This window comes from Peromyscus eremicus, chromosome 11 (genome assembly GCF_949786415.1).
Source record: "Peromyscus eremicus chromosome 11, PerEre_H2_v1, whole genome shotgun sequence".
Taxonomy (NCBI): domain Eukaryota; kingdom Metazoa; phylum Chordata; class Mammalia; order Rodentia; family Cricetidae; genus Peromyscus; species Peromyscus eremicus.
The window spans coordinates 30,526,872-30,541,215 of NC_081427.1; the positions used below are offsets into that span (position 1 = coordinate 30,526,872).

At 39.5% G+C, this 14,344-nt stretch overlaps 1 protein-coding gene across 4 annotated transcripts in view; it reads right to left on the reverse strand.

The window, feature by feature from the left end:
- Positions 1–623: 623 nt before the first annotated feature.
- The window catches only part of Rictor (RPTOR independent companion of MTOR complex 2), a 98,356-nt gene continuing 84,635 nt past the window's right edge, over positions 624–14,344 (reverse strand). For 2 of the 4 annotated variants that reach the window (XM_059276645.1, XM_059276644.1), the window contains 7 exons: positions 13,407–13,584; positions 12,245–12,329; positions 11,162–11,281; positions 3,541–3,708; positions 3,100–3,223; positions 2,037–2,175; positions 624–1,903 (listed from right to left, as the gene is read on the reverse strand). In XM_059276645.1, the coding sequence (XP_059132628.1) occupies positions 1,829–1,903; positions 2,037–2,175; positions 3,100–3,223; positions 3,541–3,708; positions 11,162–11,281; positions 12,245–12,329; positions 13,407–13,584 (889 nt within the window). In that variant the 3' untranslated portion in view covers positions 624–1,828. Of the gene's footprint in view, positions 1,904–2,036; positions 2,176–3,099; positions 3,224–3,540; positions 3,709–11,161; positions 11,396–12,244; positions 12,330–13,406; positions 13,585–14,344 lie in introns of all 4 variants that reach the window. The other 2 variants (XM_059276643.1, XM_059276642.1) reach the window with 1 other exon arrangement.

Consider the following 14,344-nt stretch of genomic DNA (forward strand, 5'->3'; position numbering starts at 1 on the left):
CACTATTTGGTCTAGTATCTCTGACATTTGGTTCTCTGGAAAGGCAGTTTTATTATCCAAGACCAAAGACCAAGGTGACAGGCAATGCTCTTAGAAGTACTGTTGACATTTAGATAAACACTTGGGTTCAGTGATAAAGTATTTTCTGAGCAAATGAGAAGAACTGTGTTGTAATGTGAGCAGCAGCTTCGAGCCCTTGTCTGCTTGATCATCATGGAAGTTGCTACACAGTGCATGTAAGAACAACTTGCTGAAGTGCAGTAAAAGAGGAGTTAGGAAGGAGATGAAATGCTTCATCCGAGTGGGAACTTTCAGTGCCAGCAAAAAAAAAAAAAATAAAAAATAAAATAAAAAAACTCTGTGAGTTATGTTTCCTAGTTCACAGGGTACTTTACAGAGACCTCGCAAACAAGCCCATTATGAAAAGGGTGTACAACATGGGAAAATACGGACTGATGTCTATGATGGTGTTAAAGCTGATGTGTAACTGTAAAAAATGGGCTACACAAAGCAATTACAAAAGGGTCCTAGTCAGTCCAGCTGGATGTTTTTGTTCTAGATATATGATTTCAAAAAATACAACCCTTTCACTTACAAGCATCTAGTAATGATGTTCATGCTACTTTATGTACAAATTTGCATATATGTTTAATTTCTGTAAAGATTTCCAAATATCTTTATACATACACAAATTAGACAGACAGACAGACAAAACCTTGCCTTCATCAACTTCACAAATGTGATAAAAGCAATGACTGTACTCTTCAACTCACCTATAACTGCAATTATTCTGTGCAAAACAAGAACACTAACAAAAATTACATTATCGCTGCTTTAACATTTAGTAATTAAGGCTTTTCACCACAATTGTGAATCTTAATGAGACTCAATGACCTTTTAAAAGCAAATATGGCTTTTCTTTTTTACATGGAATGTGTAAATTTCATGCAAACTTGTCTTTAAGAGGTCGGAAGTATCATGTAATGCTCTCCTTTGCTTTGGGTCCAAACTACTAATACTTGCTCGATCAGTTTCAAGTGGTGATGAGAGGAGCTGATGAGGATGGAAGTCCACTGGGCATATATATGCCTTCTGGACATGGGAAGTACTTCAACTGAACTATTTATTTTAATCAACTGTAGTGAAAAACCTTAATTGGTACAAGTAACTTTCAACAACGTATTGCACCAAGCCTGAAGAGATGGAGACAAAGAAGCATCTTTATGCAGTCTAGCAACACAAAATAACCTTTCAGTTCCAATTGGTGAGGCTCTTCTTTTGCTCTGAGGTCAGAAACCTCTCAAGTAGTGTTACAACATTAAGGAAATGTGGAAGGGCCAACGAAGCCCTCTGATCCCAGCAGTTACAGCATAGCCTATGAGATAACAGGACGCAGCCTCAGAGACGGTGACTCCTGGTTTCCATGAATTAGTTAACACACAAGGCATCTTTTAGATTTACCCTTAATTAAGAAGCATTCAGAAGTAACTGTGTGAAGGGTGCTTCTTCATGTCCTGTTTTTGTTCCACTGCCATTATGCTTTTCAAATTAAAAAAATAGAAAACCTATGTAGGTATTCAGTGCTTGGCTCTTGCATATGATGGTAACTGAATTAAAATTGTGGTAATGAATCCCCAACAGGGAAGAGGAAGTTGGCTTGGTTAGGGACATCAGCAGCTACAGCTGTTCTGTACCAGTGACTGCTGGGACAGCGTCAGAAGATACTCCTGTCTCGCTGACAGCCAGTCAGTATTTTGTGAGGCCTTTAGGAAATCCACAAGGATGGATAAATATATAGTATCTAGCTATCAACATCATAAATATGAGGTCAGGATTCGTCAGATTCGTCAACTACAGGTTGTTTTGGTGGAATTGCCAACACAGCCTCTGCTTCTTCATGCATCTAGGAAAAAGTGGTAAATTGTTAATTTTTTTTTTAATAAAAATGGCATATAATGTAGATATACTTTCTTTTAACTTACTTCAAGTATAGAATAATTCTAGGAGACAAATTCCAGAAAAATAGTCTTACTTACTTGTAAAAATTGTACATCCTGAAATAACTCTTGTATGAACCTCCGGCATGGAAGTCTAAATGTGCAGTGTGACAACAAATGAGAAACTTCAGAATAAAGGCATATGTCATCAAATGTTTGAGGATACTTCTCTTTAATTCTAAAATGAAAAGACAGACTATGTTGTGATAAAAATTATAACCAGAATTTATTCATTTGATCCTCCAAAATGACATTTTCTGCTAATTTTTTCTCCAGATATTGATTGGATGGAATGTCAGGAGTGGTGGCTTAATAATATAAAACAGTAAGTCAGTCAGTTTGTCTCTTCCTTTTTTCCTTTTTGCTATAAGATTTCACATAGCCCAGGCCAGCCTTGACCATGTTTCCAAGTCCCTAGCATTCCAGACCCTCCTGCCTCGACCTCGATTCCAAGCCTAGGCCTGCACGCCTGGCTTACTGTAAACTACTTCTATTTCACACTTCTTTTAAGAACAACTACTTTAAACGGTGCAAATAAAGATGATTCGCTCAAAATCTTTTTTTTTTTTTCATTTATCAGGCTGCTCTGCTTAGAAAAACAATAAAAATCAGGAAATCCCACCAGTTTCTAACTTAAGCTTGCTTCTCACACGTTTGGTCTTAGTTCCTCACTTTCTTGAAAAATGATTGAGAAATCTAAAAAGCTTGTTTTTGTACTTGAGTTATAGCCACCAACAATTACATCAGAAACTGGAATTTGGGAAATAAAAAAAATGTTTTATAGGCTAACATAAAAAAAGTTATTTAATTAAAAACAACCCCAAAGTTTGCCAAGGCTAAAAAGGGGGCAAGAGTGGCCCTGCTTTAGATACAGTTTTCCATTTTTGCAGATTTGTTTCAGAGTCTGAATGGATTCTCTCTCACTTTGCCTTCAATCTGCAACACAGACTGAGGTACCACACACAGCAAAGCATCTAAGCCCCGCTCTGCAGACGGGAATGTAGTCTGTGTCTGCTACTGTGCAACTCTGAGCAGTACAAGTATCTTTCTGCACCTCACACAGTAGAACAAGCTGCCAACCTTCAGGCAGGTAGGTACTCACGTCAACAGCCCGGTTTCATGACACTTGGTAGAAACTGAACTACTCAAATTAACGACTAATCTTAGCACTTCTTTACGAAGCAGGATACGGCACATTGGTGTATCATCTGGAATGGTTTTCACACCTGGAATGAAGATGTCAGTGTGAGATCACTTATTGTATCACAACATAGAACCGTAACAACTCATGGTATTTGTTTTCAAACTATATAAGCAACTAAAATTGGAGTCAACTGCACATAATCTGCAATCATCTAGAAGCAAAGCTCTAGTAGAAGTAGACCGCTGAGAGAGAACCTGTGAATGGCTGACACAGGTGCAGTCTGCTAAACTTCTAACACTGACCTGCTGTCACAGCTCCAAGACAACTCGGAATTACAGTACATATGCTAACAAGCACAATCAACTGAAGACAGTTTTACTAAGGATGAAGAAACCGAACCTGAAGATTCACCCAAAAGCAGCTCTGTGCTTTTGGTGCTGCTGGCTGAGCCTTCTTGAGATGCACCATCGCTGCCCCCAGAAATCCCCGAGAACTTTGAAGGAACCGTTTCTAAAGGATTGTGGATCGGCTGCTCACACCAATCAGAATATGGAATATCTTGAAGGTCTGAAGGTAAAAGCATTTGATTAGAGCTCCATTCCTGTGCTAGGAATACACACTCTAAGAGAACTTCTCTGTTCTAATCAATTTCTTTTCATGAAGATTTTCAAAGTAAATCCAGACTGTTTAGATGAGTATTCAAACAAGGGAACCTGCTATGTTCTAGAGAGTTGATTTTCCTAGTACCAATGTGTGAATATGTCATTAAATTTCAAACAAATACATATAAAAGAACACACCTTATCTTCTCTTCTCTCATCCTTTCTATTTCTATCTGAATGCCTCACCCAACAGTAAATCCAATTAAAAGCATAAGGCTTTTTCAGACCTCTTCCTATTTTAATTTTTCCTTCTTGTTCTTCTCTCCATGCACTGCTAAGGGTCCCATGGTGGGATTTTGAAGTCAACCTACCATCTTTAAGCTAAAATACTTTTTTTGGTTTAAAAATGCCCTGGGCATGGACCAGCTGTATGGTTCAATGGGTTAAAAAGGTGCTTGCTGATGGTCTTACGTTCAACCCCAGGACCCACAGGGTGGAAGGAGAAAACTGACTCCAATCAGTTGTCCTCTGATGTTCAAGTGGGTCCTGTGGTACATGCACACTGGCACACATGTGCATGCACAGTACACAGACACATGAACAAGTAAAAAAAATGTAGTAAGTTAAAAAAAAAACAACCCTAGGTATTAAAATCAATGATGAAAACAAATGGGAAAAGCTGTTGATCATCCTTTCAGGAAGGAACATTGGACATCCTATAAAAATCATACAAGCTTAGTACTATACAACACAGTGGAAGTTAGTTAAGTATTCATTCCCCTTATGAAAAAAGGGTAACTCAGACAGAGAAGATAAACACTCAACTAGAAAGTAAGACTTCTAAAAGCTGGCCTGCTTTCCTTTCTTCAGATACCAACATGGAAGAGAAGAGGTTCAACCTCATTCAACCTTGGTTCCCACAAATAACCTTTGCACTACATTCTACTCCACTTCCAAGCATGTCTCACATTACCACCACTTCCATGTCTGCTGTGCTAGATAGTTTTATGTCACTTGATAAAAACTAGGTCATCTGAGAGAACTTCAATTAAAAAAAAAAAGCCTCTGTAAGATTGGGCTTAGGCCAGAACACCAATAGTACAGAAACTAAGATCTCATGAAACTGAAAGGCTTCTGTAAGGCAAAGGACACTGGCCACAGGTCAAAACGGCAACCTACAGAATGGGGAAGGATTTTCACCAATCCCACATCTGACGGAGGGCTGATATCCAAAGTATATAAAGAACTCAAGAAACCAGACATTAACAAACCAGATAATCCAATTTAAAAATGAGGTGCAGATCTAAACAAGGAATTCTCAACAGAGGAATCTCAAATGGCTGAGAAACACTTAAAAGAATTGTTCAATCCCTTAGCCATCACGGAAATGCAAATCAAAATGACTCTGAAATTCCATCAGAATGGCTAAGATCAAAAACATAAGTGACAGCTCATGCTGGCAAGGACTCAGAGCAAGGGGAACATTCTTCTACTGTTGGTGGGAGTGTAAACTTGTACAGCCACTATGGAAATTAATATGGAGATTCCTCAGGAAATTGTGAGGACTAGCTATACCACTCCTGGGCATATACCCTTGCTCAACTATGTTCACTTCATAGTGGCTTTCTTTGTAACGGACAGAAACTGGAAACCACCTAGATGTCCCTCAACCAAAAAATGGATAAAGAAAGTGTGGTACATTTACACAATGTTTAAAAAAAAATCATGAAATTTGCAGGAAATCATCCCCAGTGAAGTAAACTGAACCAAGAAAGACAAACACGGTATGGTGGCTATTAGCTGTAAAGGATAAGCATCCACAGACCCAGAGAGGCTAAGTAACAAGGAATACCCAAGTGGGAGACACATGGCTCTCCCTGAGAAGGGCAAACAGAACAATTTCGTGGGTAGACTGGGGGCAGGTGGGGATGGGAACAGGATGGATTACATAAGGGATGGGTGGGTGGAGGAGAGAGTACTGGGAGTGACAACTGGAATTGGGGGACATTTCAGTGATGAGGTAGAAACCTAGTGCAATGGAAACTCCCAGGAATCCACAAGGGTGACCCTAGCAAAGACTCCTAGTAATGGGGGTTAGGTAACCTGAACCGGCCATCTCCTGTAACCAATCAAGACTTCCAGCAGAGGGATTGGGATACCAACCTAGCCACAAAACCTTCTACATACAAATCTATCCTGCCTGCAAGATGTGCTGGGGTAAAGGTGGTACAGAACTGTGGGCATGGCCAAACAATGACTGGTCAAAATAGAGACCTATGCCACAAGAGGGAGCCCATGCCAGACACTGCTTGGAGGGCCAGGACTCAGATTCTGGATAGCCCAGAGACCAAGGGTAGAACCAAGTATGACTGGGAGGGGGAAAAAGTCAATGAGATGATTCTTAGTGATACCATGTTATACTCATAGACCAGAGCCTAGCATAGTCATTATCAGAAAAGCTTCATCCAGCAACTGATGGGAGCACATGCAGACACCCACAGCCAAACATTAGGTGTAGCTCAGGGAAACCTGCAGAAGAGAGCAAGGAAGGATTGTAGGAGCCAGAGGGGTTAAGGACACCACAAGAAAAAACACAGAATCAACTAACCAGGGCTCATGAGGGCTCAAAGAGACTGAACCAACAACCAGGGAGCCTGTATGGATCTAACCTACGTCTGCATATATGATGTGCTTGTGTAGCTTGGTGTACTATGGGACTCCTAACAGTGGGAGCAGGAGCTGTTTCTGACTCTGTTGCTTCCTTTTGGGACCCTTTCTCCTCTACTGGGTTACCCTGTCCAGACTTAATAGGAGAGATCCCTAGCTTTAGTATAACTTGACATGCCATGTTCAGTTGATATCCCTGGGAGGCCTGCTCTTTTCTGAAGGGAAAGAAGGAGAAGTGAATGTAGGAATATGTGTGTTTTTGTGTGTGTGTGTGTGTGTGTGTGTGTGTGTGTGTGTGTGTGTGTAACTGGGAAGAGAGGAGGGAGGGGAAAGCTCAGTCGTGATGCAATATATAAGAGAATATATTGAAAGAGGGTAAGAGGGGGAGGGGAGAAGGTGGGAGAGAGAGCGTGCAAGTTTTTACAGGAAAAAATAAAAGATTGGGCTTAGGCAAGCCTTTCAGGCATTTTTCAATTAGTGACTGATGGGGAAGAACCCAGTCCATTATGGGTGGGCCCATCCCTGGGCTGGTGGTCCTGGGTTCTATAAGAGAGCAGGCTGAGCAAGCCATGAGGAACAAGCCCATAAGCAGCACTCTTGCCTGTCCTCTGCATCAGCTCCTGCTCCAGGGTCTTCCCTTGTTTTGAGTTCCTGTTCTGACATCCTTTGATGATGAACAATGATATGGAAGTGTAAGACAAATAAACCCTTTCCTTCCAAGTTGCTTTTGGTCATGGTGTTTCACCACAGCAATGATAATCCTAAGACATTTGCTAAAGATGTAAAAGTAAAACATTCTACTTAAATTTTACAATGATTTAAAAAATAAACTTACAAGGAAAATATTTTGGAATCAAAGATGTAATTTAAAACAATGTTTCATGTTGTTTTCCTCAGTCCCAACGAAAAAAAGCATGTACATATTTTACACTCACTTGATGAGCTACTTAGGGAGCGATGGTAAGTACTACAGTATAAAGAACAGTAAGAAAGCAACACTTTCTCCAGCTGACATGTTTCTGAAAAGTAATGAACTAATTTAGCCCAGCCTGATCTTCAACCGGTGACAACTCCATACCCTAGCTTGTTGGAACTATACCCTATTTTTAAAGAGATCAGTGATTTTCATTAAGCATTTATTCCTCTAGGTAACCAAGGTTTAAAAATACTGCATTGCTTTCTAAAGATGTAAAGTACTTTGTGCTCTGACTCTGTAGGATGTCACTTGTGAAATGTGCAGAATCACGGTGATAATGTTTTAAACAAGATCATGACTGCTGTGAACTGGAAACTTCAGACAAAATATGGACAACTAGCAAGGCAGAGAACTACACATTGTTGGAACTGAGGAAAGGAACATGGAGATGCTCAACTTTTCTTACAGATGGAAGCTGTGTGTGAGGACTACAGTTAGATCACCATCACCAACTATCAGAACTAAGTAAGTTTTACGTAAGTTAAACTGGAATAGTTACTGATTCCTAGTCTGGCTAAAAAATACTGTAATGTATTATTCTCACTCAGAGGCTTAAACTAGAACCTAAACTAAAGTATTACAGGTAAGTATTAAGTACAGATAATAAGCCCAAGATTAAACAGCCTGTTTCTTTGAGACTATAATTTTATCATTTTCCGCTTTCCTCCTTCCAAATCCTTCCATTTACCGCTCCCCACTCTGCTTGACATTCATGGCCTCTTTTTCATTGTTATATGCACATGTGCACACAACTCACACACACCCCTAACTGCTCAGTCCATATAATGCTAATTGTATGTACATCTTTCAGGGCTGACCATTTGTTATTAGATAACAACCAATCAGTGTGCTCTCCCTGGGGAAGACTCTTTTTCCTGATCTCAGCATTCCTTAGTTGCCTGTAGTTCTTTGTGTAGGGTTGAGGCCTCATGGGTTTTCCCTGTCCAACAAGGACAACAGCCCGGTTTTTGTACCAGTCTCCCTGGTACTTGAGACCCAGGCCTCTGCTATTTACACTTGTGCTCTTATTGGCTGGATGTCCTGGACTTCCTGGCATTCCCTCAGTCGCTGTACCTTTGGGAAGAAGGTCAAGTGGACAGAGCTCTGCTTCATGCTTCCTCGACACCCTCCTTCATACAACACTGGTCTTCTAACATTTAAAGCATTTAATTCTGAGATGCAAATAACTTCACCACCACCCAGTCTCTTGGCTCCTCTGTCCTCCAGCTGTTTTAACAACTGGGCCTCCTATATCGTTACTGAGTTATTTTAGCTTGGTTTTTCAGTAACACACACACACACACACACACACACACACACACACACACACCCCACATTCTCTATCCGTTCATTTATCAATTAGGTATTTGTTTATACTTCTTGGCTACTGTGAAGAGTACTACAGTTTACTAAGGATGCTGTGTCTTTGACATACTGATTTCACTTCCTTTCTCTCTCTTAAGTGATGGGACTGCTGGGTTGTATGGTTTGTTTCATTTAGTTTTTCTGAAACCCTTACTGCTTTCTTTAGTAGCTGTAGTAATTTACATTCCAACCAACAATGTGAAAGGATTTCCTCTTCTTCCTGTCCTTGCCAGCATGTGTTACCATTTGGCATTTTGACAAGTATTTTAGTTATTGTAAGCTGATAGCTCATGGTAGTTTTCATTTACATTTGACTACTTTTATTTATGTCCTGAGAAGTGTTTTTAAGTCTACTGCAAATTTTGATCCTATATCCTGTATATTAATTTTTCTTTTCCAGCCATGGTTTCTCTGTGTATCCCTGGCTGTCTTAGAACTCACTCTGTAGACCAAGCCGCCTCTGCCTCCCAAATGCTGGGAGTAAAGGCGTGTGCCATTACACTCAGCCTGTATATTAATTTCTTATCAGATATGTAGTTTGAAGTATTTGCTTAATTTCTATGTTCTTTCATTCATTTCTTTTTCTCCATAAAAAATGTTTTATTAATAGTTTTGGACATCCTAACTTTTCTTTCCTATAGAGGGTTTTTTTGTTTTGTTTTGTTTGTTTTTGTTTGTTTTAGAGCATGTAGTGGGTGGCAGGTAGGATTCCAAGAAATCCTCACCCATTCGACAACTCCAATGCAGTTCCTCAGCACTTTCAGTTTCAGGCTCACATTTACGGCCCATGTTGAGTTGACTTTGGTTCAGAATGAGAGACATCTAATCCCATTTATTTCCAGGAGGCTATCCAGTTTTCCCTTTATCAAAAACATTGTCCTCTCTCCAGCAGGCATTCTTAGCACCTCTGTGGAAGAGCAGTTAGCTGGAGGTGCACAGATGGGTTCTAGCTCCTCCAGTTTTTGTGTCTGTGTTTAATGCTGACCATACGCTGCTAGGATCCGTACAGCTCTGTAAGGACTGACTGACTGTGTCTGTGTTTAATGCTGACCATACGCTGCTAGGATGAGTCCAGCTCTGTAAGGACTGATATCAGGTGGGTAATTCTGGCTGTACTGGCTCTGTTCTTTTCGCTTAAGACAGTTTTGGTGGCTGGTCCATCTGTGTTTTTTATAACTTCAGAGCTCAACACTAAGTGCTTCACACACACTATTGAGTAAGTAAATGAAAAGAACTTGAAGGCCCTAAATCATAAACAATATTGCCAACTGATCTAAGATGCCCTCTTTTCTATGGTGTGTAGTACAACTAACTCACTCTCAAAAAATAATCCAATAAATATAAGTTTGTTTAAAAAAAAAAATCTGAGCATATGGAGGCCCTGGGTTCAGAGTGTGAAACCTGTGAAGTTCAGGCCCATATTGAGACATGGAATCACTGAGAATGTGGATCAGTTTCTAAGCACCATCTCAACCTACTGGTGGCAAATCACAGCAAGCACACTCCTGACTAGGTGTCTCTCCAGCACCATCAGCTGGCATAGTCCACAGTTGGGAAGTTATGAAATCCTAGGAGAACTTCAGAAGAGTCATCAGAGAACTCTGTCTTCACTAAGACCTCTGAGGGAAGCTGATTGATATTTACCAAGAAAAGGTACATACACGAACACTTTAAAACACCAATTGAAACTGTTAATATATACACCTGTGTGATTCATATTAAGGAACTGACCACTTTATTTATTCCCTCTCTAATAAATGTATACCGAGAGCCCAGTGCACAAGGCAGCAGCTACTGTCAGACATGAAAATGAAGAGAGGATGGATCAAGCTCTAAGGAAGTCACCATGGTAAGGTTAGAAGGTGACTGAGTAACAGCCATAGTTACAAGAAACCTCTGTACAAAGGACAGGAAGAGCAAGAGGAAGGAGCCTCTACCCTTGGCTTAGGAATCAGGACACTTCTCAGACATGAGACTGAGGATGAGGCAGATGCTCCAGAGAGACTATATGTATTTATGTAAGAGCATGGCTGTGTGGGGGACAGGAAAGGATAACGAGGGAGGAGCAGGGAAACTCATTGTCATTCCCAGCAGCTGTTGTTAACTTCAAGTCAGGCATGGTCTACCAACTACAAGAAATGAGAGTGATGAAAACCACAGAGCACAAAGAATCTTATGTGTTGGGCTACAGAGCCAATAAAGAATTCAAAACAGATTAATCTTAAATAATATACCAAAAAATAAAGTGGGGAGAATAAAATTAGAGGCTGAAATACTAACGGCGCAATAGGAAGCTGCTACAGGGCTAGACGACGTCTGAGGCAGTGAGATGGAGTAAGAAGGCCTCATCAGAGGGCTGTCCAACAGCTTGTACTGGAGCAGATCCATCTCCAAGGACACCATCACTCACCTGAGTGACTACATATCGAACTGAGCTGGTTACTGGGTTGGAAGCCCAGAATTTCAATGCAGACACAGTAAAGGCAATTGTCATCTGTGTGCTCCTGCAGTCCAGTGTCTTCTGTGCTCTCTAAAAACAGAGAAGCATCCGAATGGACAGAGTTCATTATTTCCGTGAGACTCATCTGCTGTCGTAGCAAGTGAAAAGAATTTTTTACAAGACCACCAGTTCCAGATGGAAGACCTGCGTGTTTAAGTAAATAAAAGTACAATCCAATAAAGACACCATTTGTATCTTTCTCATGATGTCTTAAAATAACACCTTTTAAGGTGAAAATTTAGAACTCTTTATGACTCAACATTTAATTTTAATTAGAAAAGAGAATAATTTGTTTTAAATTGTAAAAATAAAAACAGGTAGCACATATACCTTTATTATTTCAGTAAGTTTTGTTTTGTTTTGTTTTTTCAGTTTTTCGAGACAGAGTTTCTCTGTGTAGCTTTGGAGCCTGTCCTGGATCTCGCTTGGTAGACCAGGCTAACCTCGAACTCACAGAGATCCACCTGGCTCTGCCTCCCCAAGTGCTAGGATTAAAGGCGGGAACTACCACCGCCTGATCAGTTGTTTTTTTTTAATAGAAAAAAAAAAAAACAGGCTATATTAACATATCATTTCAATTAGTCCTAATAATTGCCAAGAGGTATATGTTAAAACAAGATTATAAAACCATCAATCTATGGTTCCTATGCATACATTCACTAAAATGTAACAGTTCATGGCATGGAATAACACATATAAGTAAGCAAATCCCCATCTTCCCTCACTGTAAACAGCTATACCTCTGACCCATGAAACTGGTTTTAACATTTCCCTTGCACTTTAAGAAAAGAAAAACCTATTCTGGGCTTTATCAACTTGAGAGGCTGGAAGCCTCACTGGAAAAACTGCTTTAATTTTCAGTTGACTGAGTTACTTTGGTTTAAGGTTTAAGCTAACCCCAACGTTTAGTGCGCCTAATTTTGACTGTTACCTCGTGGAAGAGAACTTAATTTTTAAGGTAAGGAATTGCAGGAGAACAAGAACACACATTACCTCCTGCATCGTGGGAAAACACTCTTGCACCTCGGTCATCTGGAGGAGGCACGTGCTTTGACTGAAAATAAGGAATATCCTTTACCTAAAATGCATACAAAGCCCAGTCAGTTTCATCATACAGAGAAATTCATCTTATGAAGGTTAAGAAAATTCAGGGAAATGCAACAGAAATAGAATTACTGTCACATACAAATCTATAAGGCAAAGTTTACTAAAGAAGATTAAAATTACCAAAACATAACCAAATAACTAGTCTCTTAACCATGTTCTTGGTGAATTAAATGAGGTATTCAAGTAATTTAGTGTGTATGTAGAATATCTAGGAGCTAGGGATGCTTCAGTGGGTTCAAAGTGCTTGCTGTACAAGCATGAGAACCTCCACCATCCACAGACAACAATGCTGGGCAAGGCCATGTGTGCACGTGCTTGTAAAACAAGACGGGAAAGGATGGAGACAGGATGATGGCCGGGGCTTGCCGGCTGAGCTCCAGATTCAATGAGCAATCCCATCTCAAGAGAGAGCCAAAGAGTACAAAAGCATGATGTCTGACAATCACCTCTGGCCACTGCAGGTGTGTGGACCCACACACACATATGCACCCATACCACACACACTCTACATACCCACAAAGAAAAACAGACTGAGAAATAATAAAATACTTAGTTACGTAAAAAAAAATATATTCCTCAGTATTATTATAATCCACCAGAAATTGTGTATTATCTTATGGGAGCAAGGCTACTGTACACAGATATCACACGTGGCTGCTCTGGGTGAGAAAAAGGATCAATGATTAAAACACAAGAAGTTACATCAATCTAAAAGATGATTAGGGATTTACTAAACTTCTATAGACTACAGATAAATCAGACAAGATGCTAATTGATTATGGTCAGACAAGGTTAACATTCCAGAGATTTGAGACTAAACCATGTCTTACTCAGAAGAGCTGAGTGAGAGTACAGAGCAGCTAAGAAAGTGTGATTTTTCTTAACACACTTTTAGACAAAAAAATCACCTCAAAAACTTCTATCTTTCCCATAATAAGTGTATTTACTATAAATTACAAGTTCTAATAACCAGTTACAGAACATTAAAACAAAACAAAAACCAGCAGGAAACCAGCTCATAGGAAAACAGTAGTACTCTGGATGGTACCTGAAATATATCATTGATGTCTACTGGAAGAGCAAGTCCAATGTAGTCATCAGAACCTCCATATGTAGCACTGGATACCATGGACCTAACAGAGGAGGATCGCTGCAGGGTATTTTGATTAATAGGACTTAATAAATCTTCTTTATCTAATGATGCATAACTTAAAGCTTTCATAAACCTATAACATCACAAAAAACCTTGAATTAGCTTCTTGATTTGTACTATTAAGTATATTAAAAACAAACAAACAAACAAACCCCTAATTTTATACCACCATCAAAGTAGCTAGTCAAACAGGAAACAGTACCATCTTAGTCGCCTGGGAATAGATAAGAACTTTAACATTAGCTGCTATTGGCCAATATATACACAGATTACCAATAATATTGAATGTCACCAAAAGAACAATTGTTATGCTCTCCCAGGTGAAGATGAAAAGGTTGGTAATGAGAACAACGTCAATATGCAGAAGTAATAAAGGAAACTAATCTAAAGACAGGTACAGCTCAAAGACTATCTTTGTAGTCAGCAGAGATTGCTGGACTTGCTATAATATAGACAGCTAAAGATGTATCTATTAACACCAGGTAATTTACTTATGAAAAATGAGATTACTCATCAATCTTCTTAATTAATGCTTTCTTATCACACCAGATTTGTATAAAACAGAAGGTACATATACCATAGTAAAATCCTATCATTTGTAAATATCACAAGGAATATCTCACAGAATACTAACTAGTCTTTCTTTATAGGGCTCTTGGCAAAGGATTGCATAACCATGGCATATGGACATCTCCATAAGATGTGCTTCTGTCATACAGATTACTATTCATGCAACAGACACACTGTTAACTCTAATACCTTGTCAAATATAAGAAACACTAACAAAGTCTCACATTACTAATTGGAAAACCAAGTCTTATAAAATGTACAAA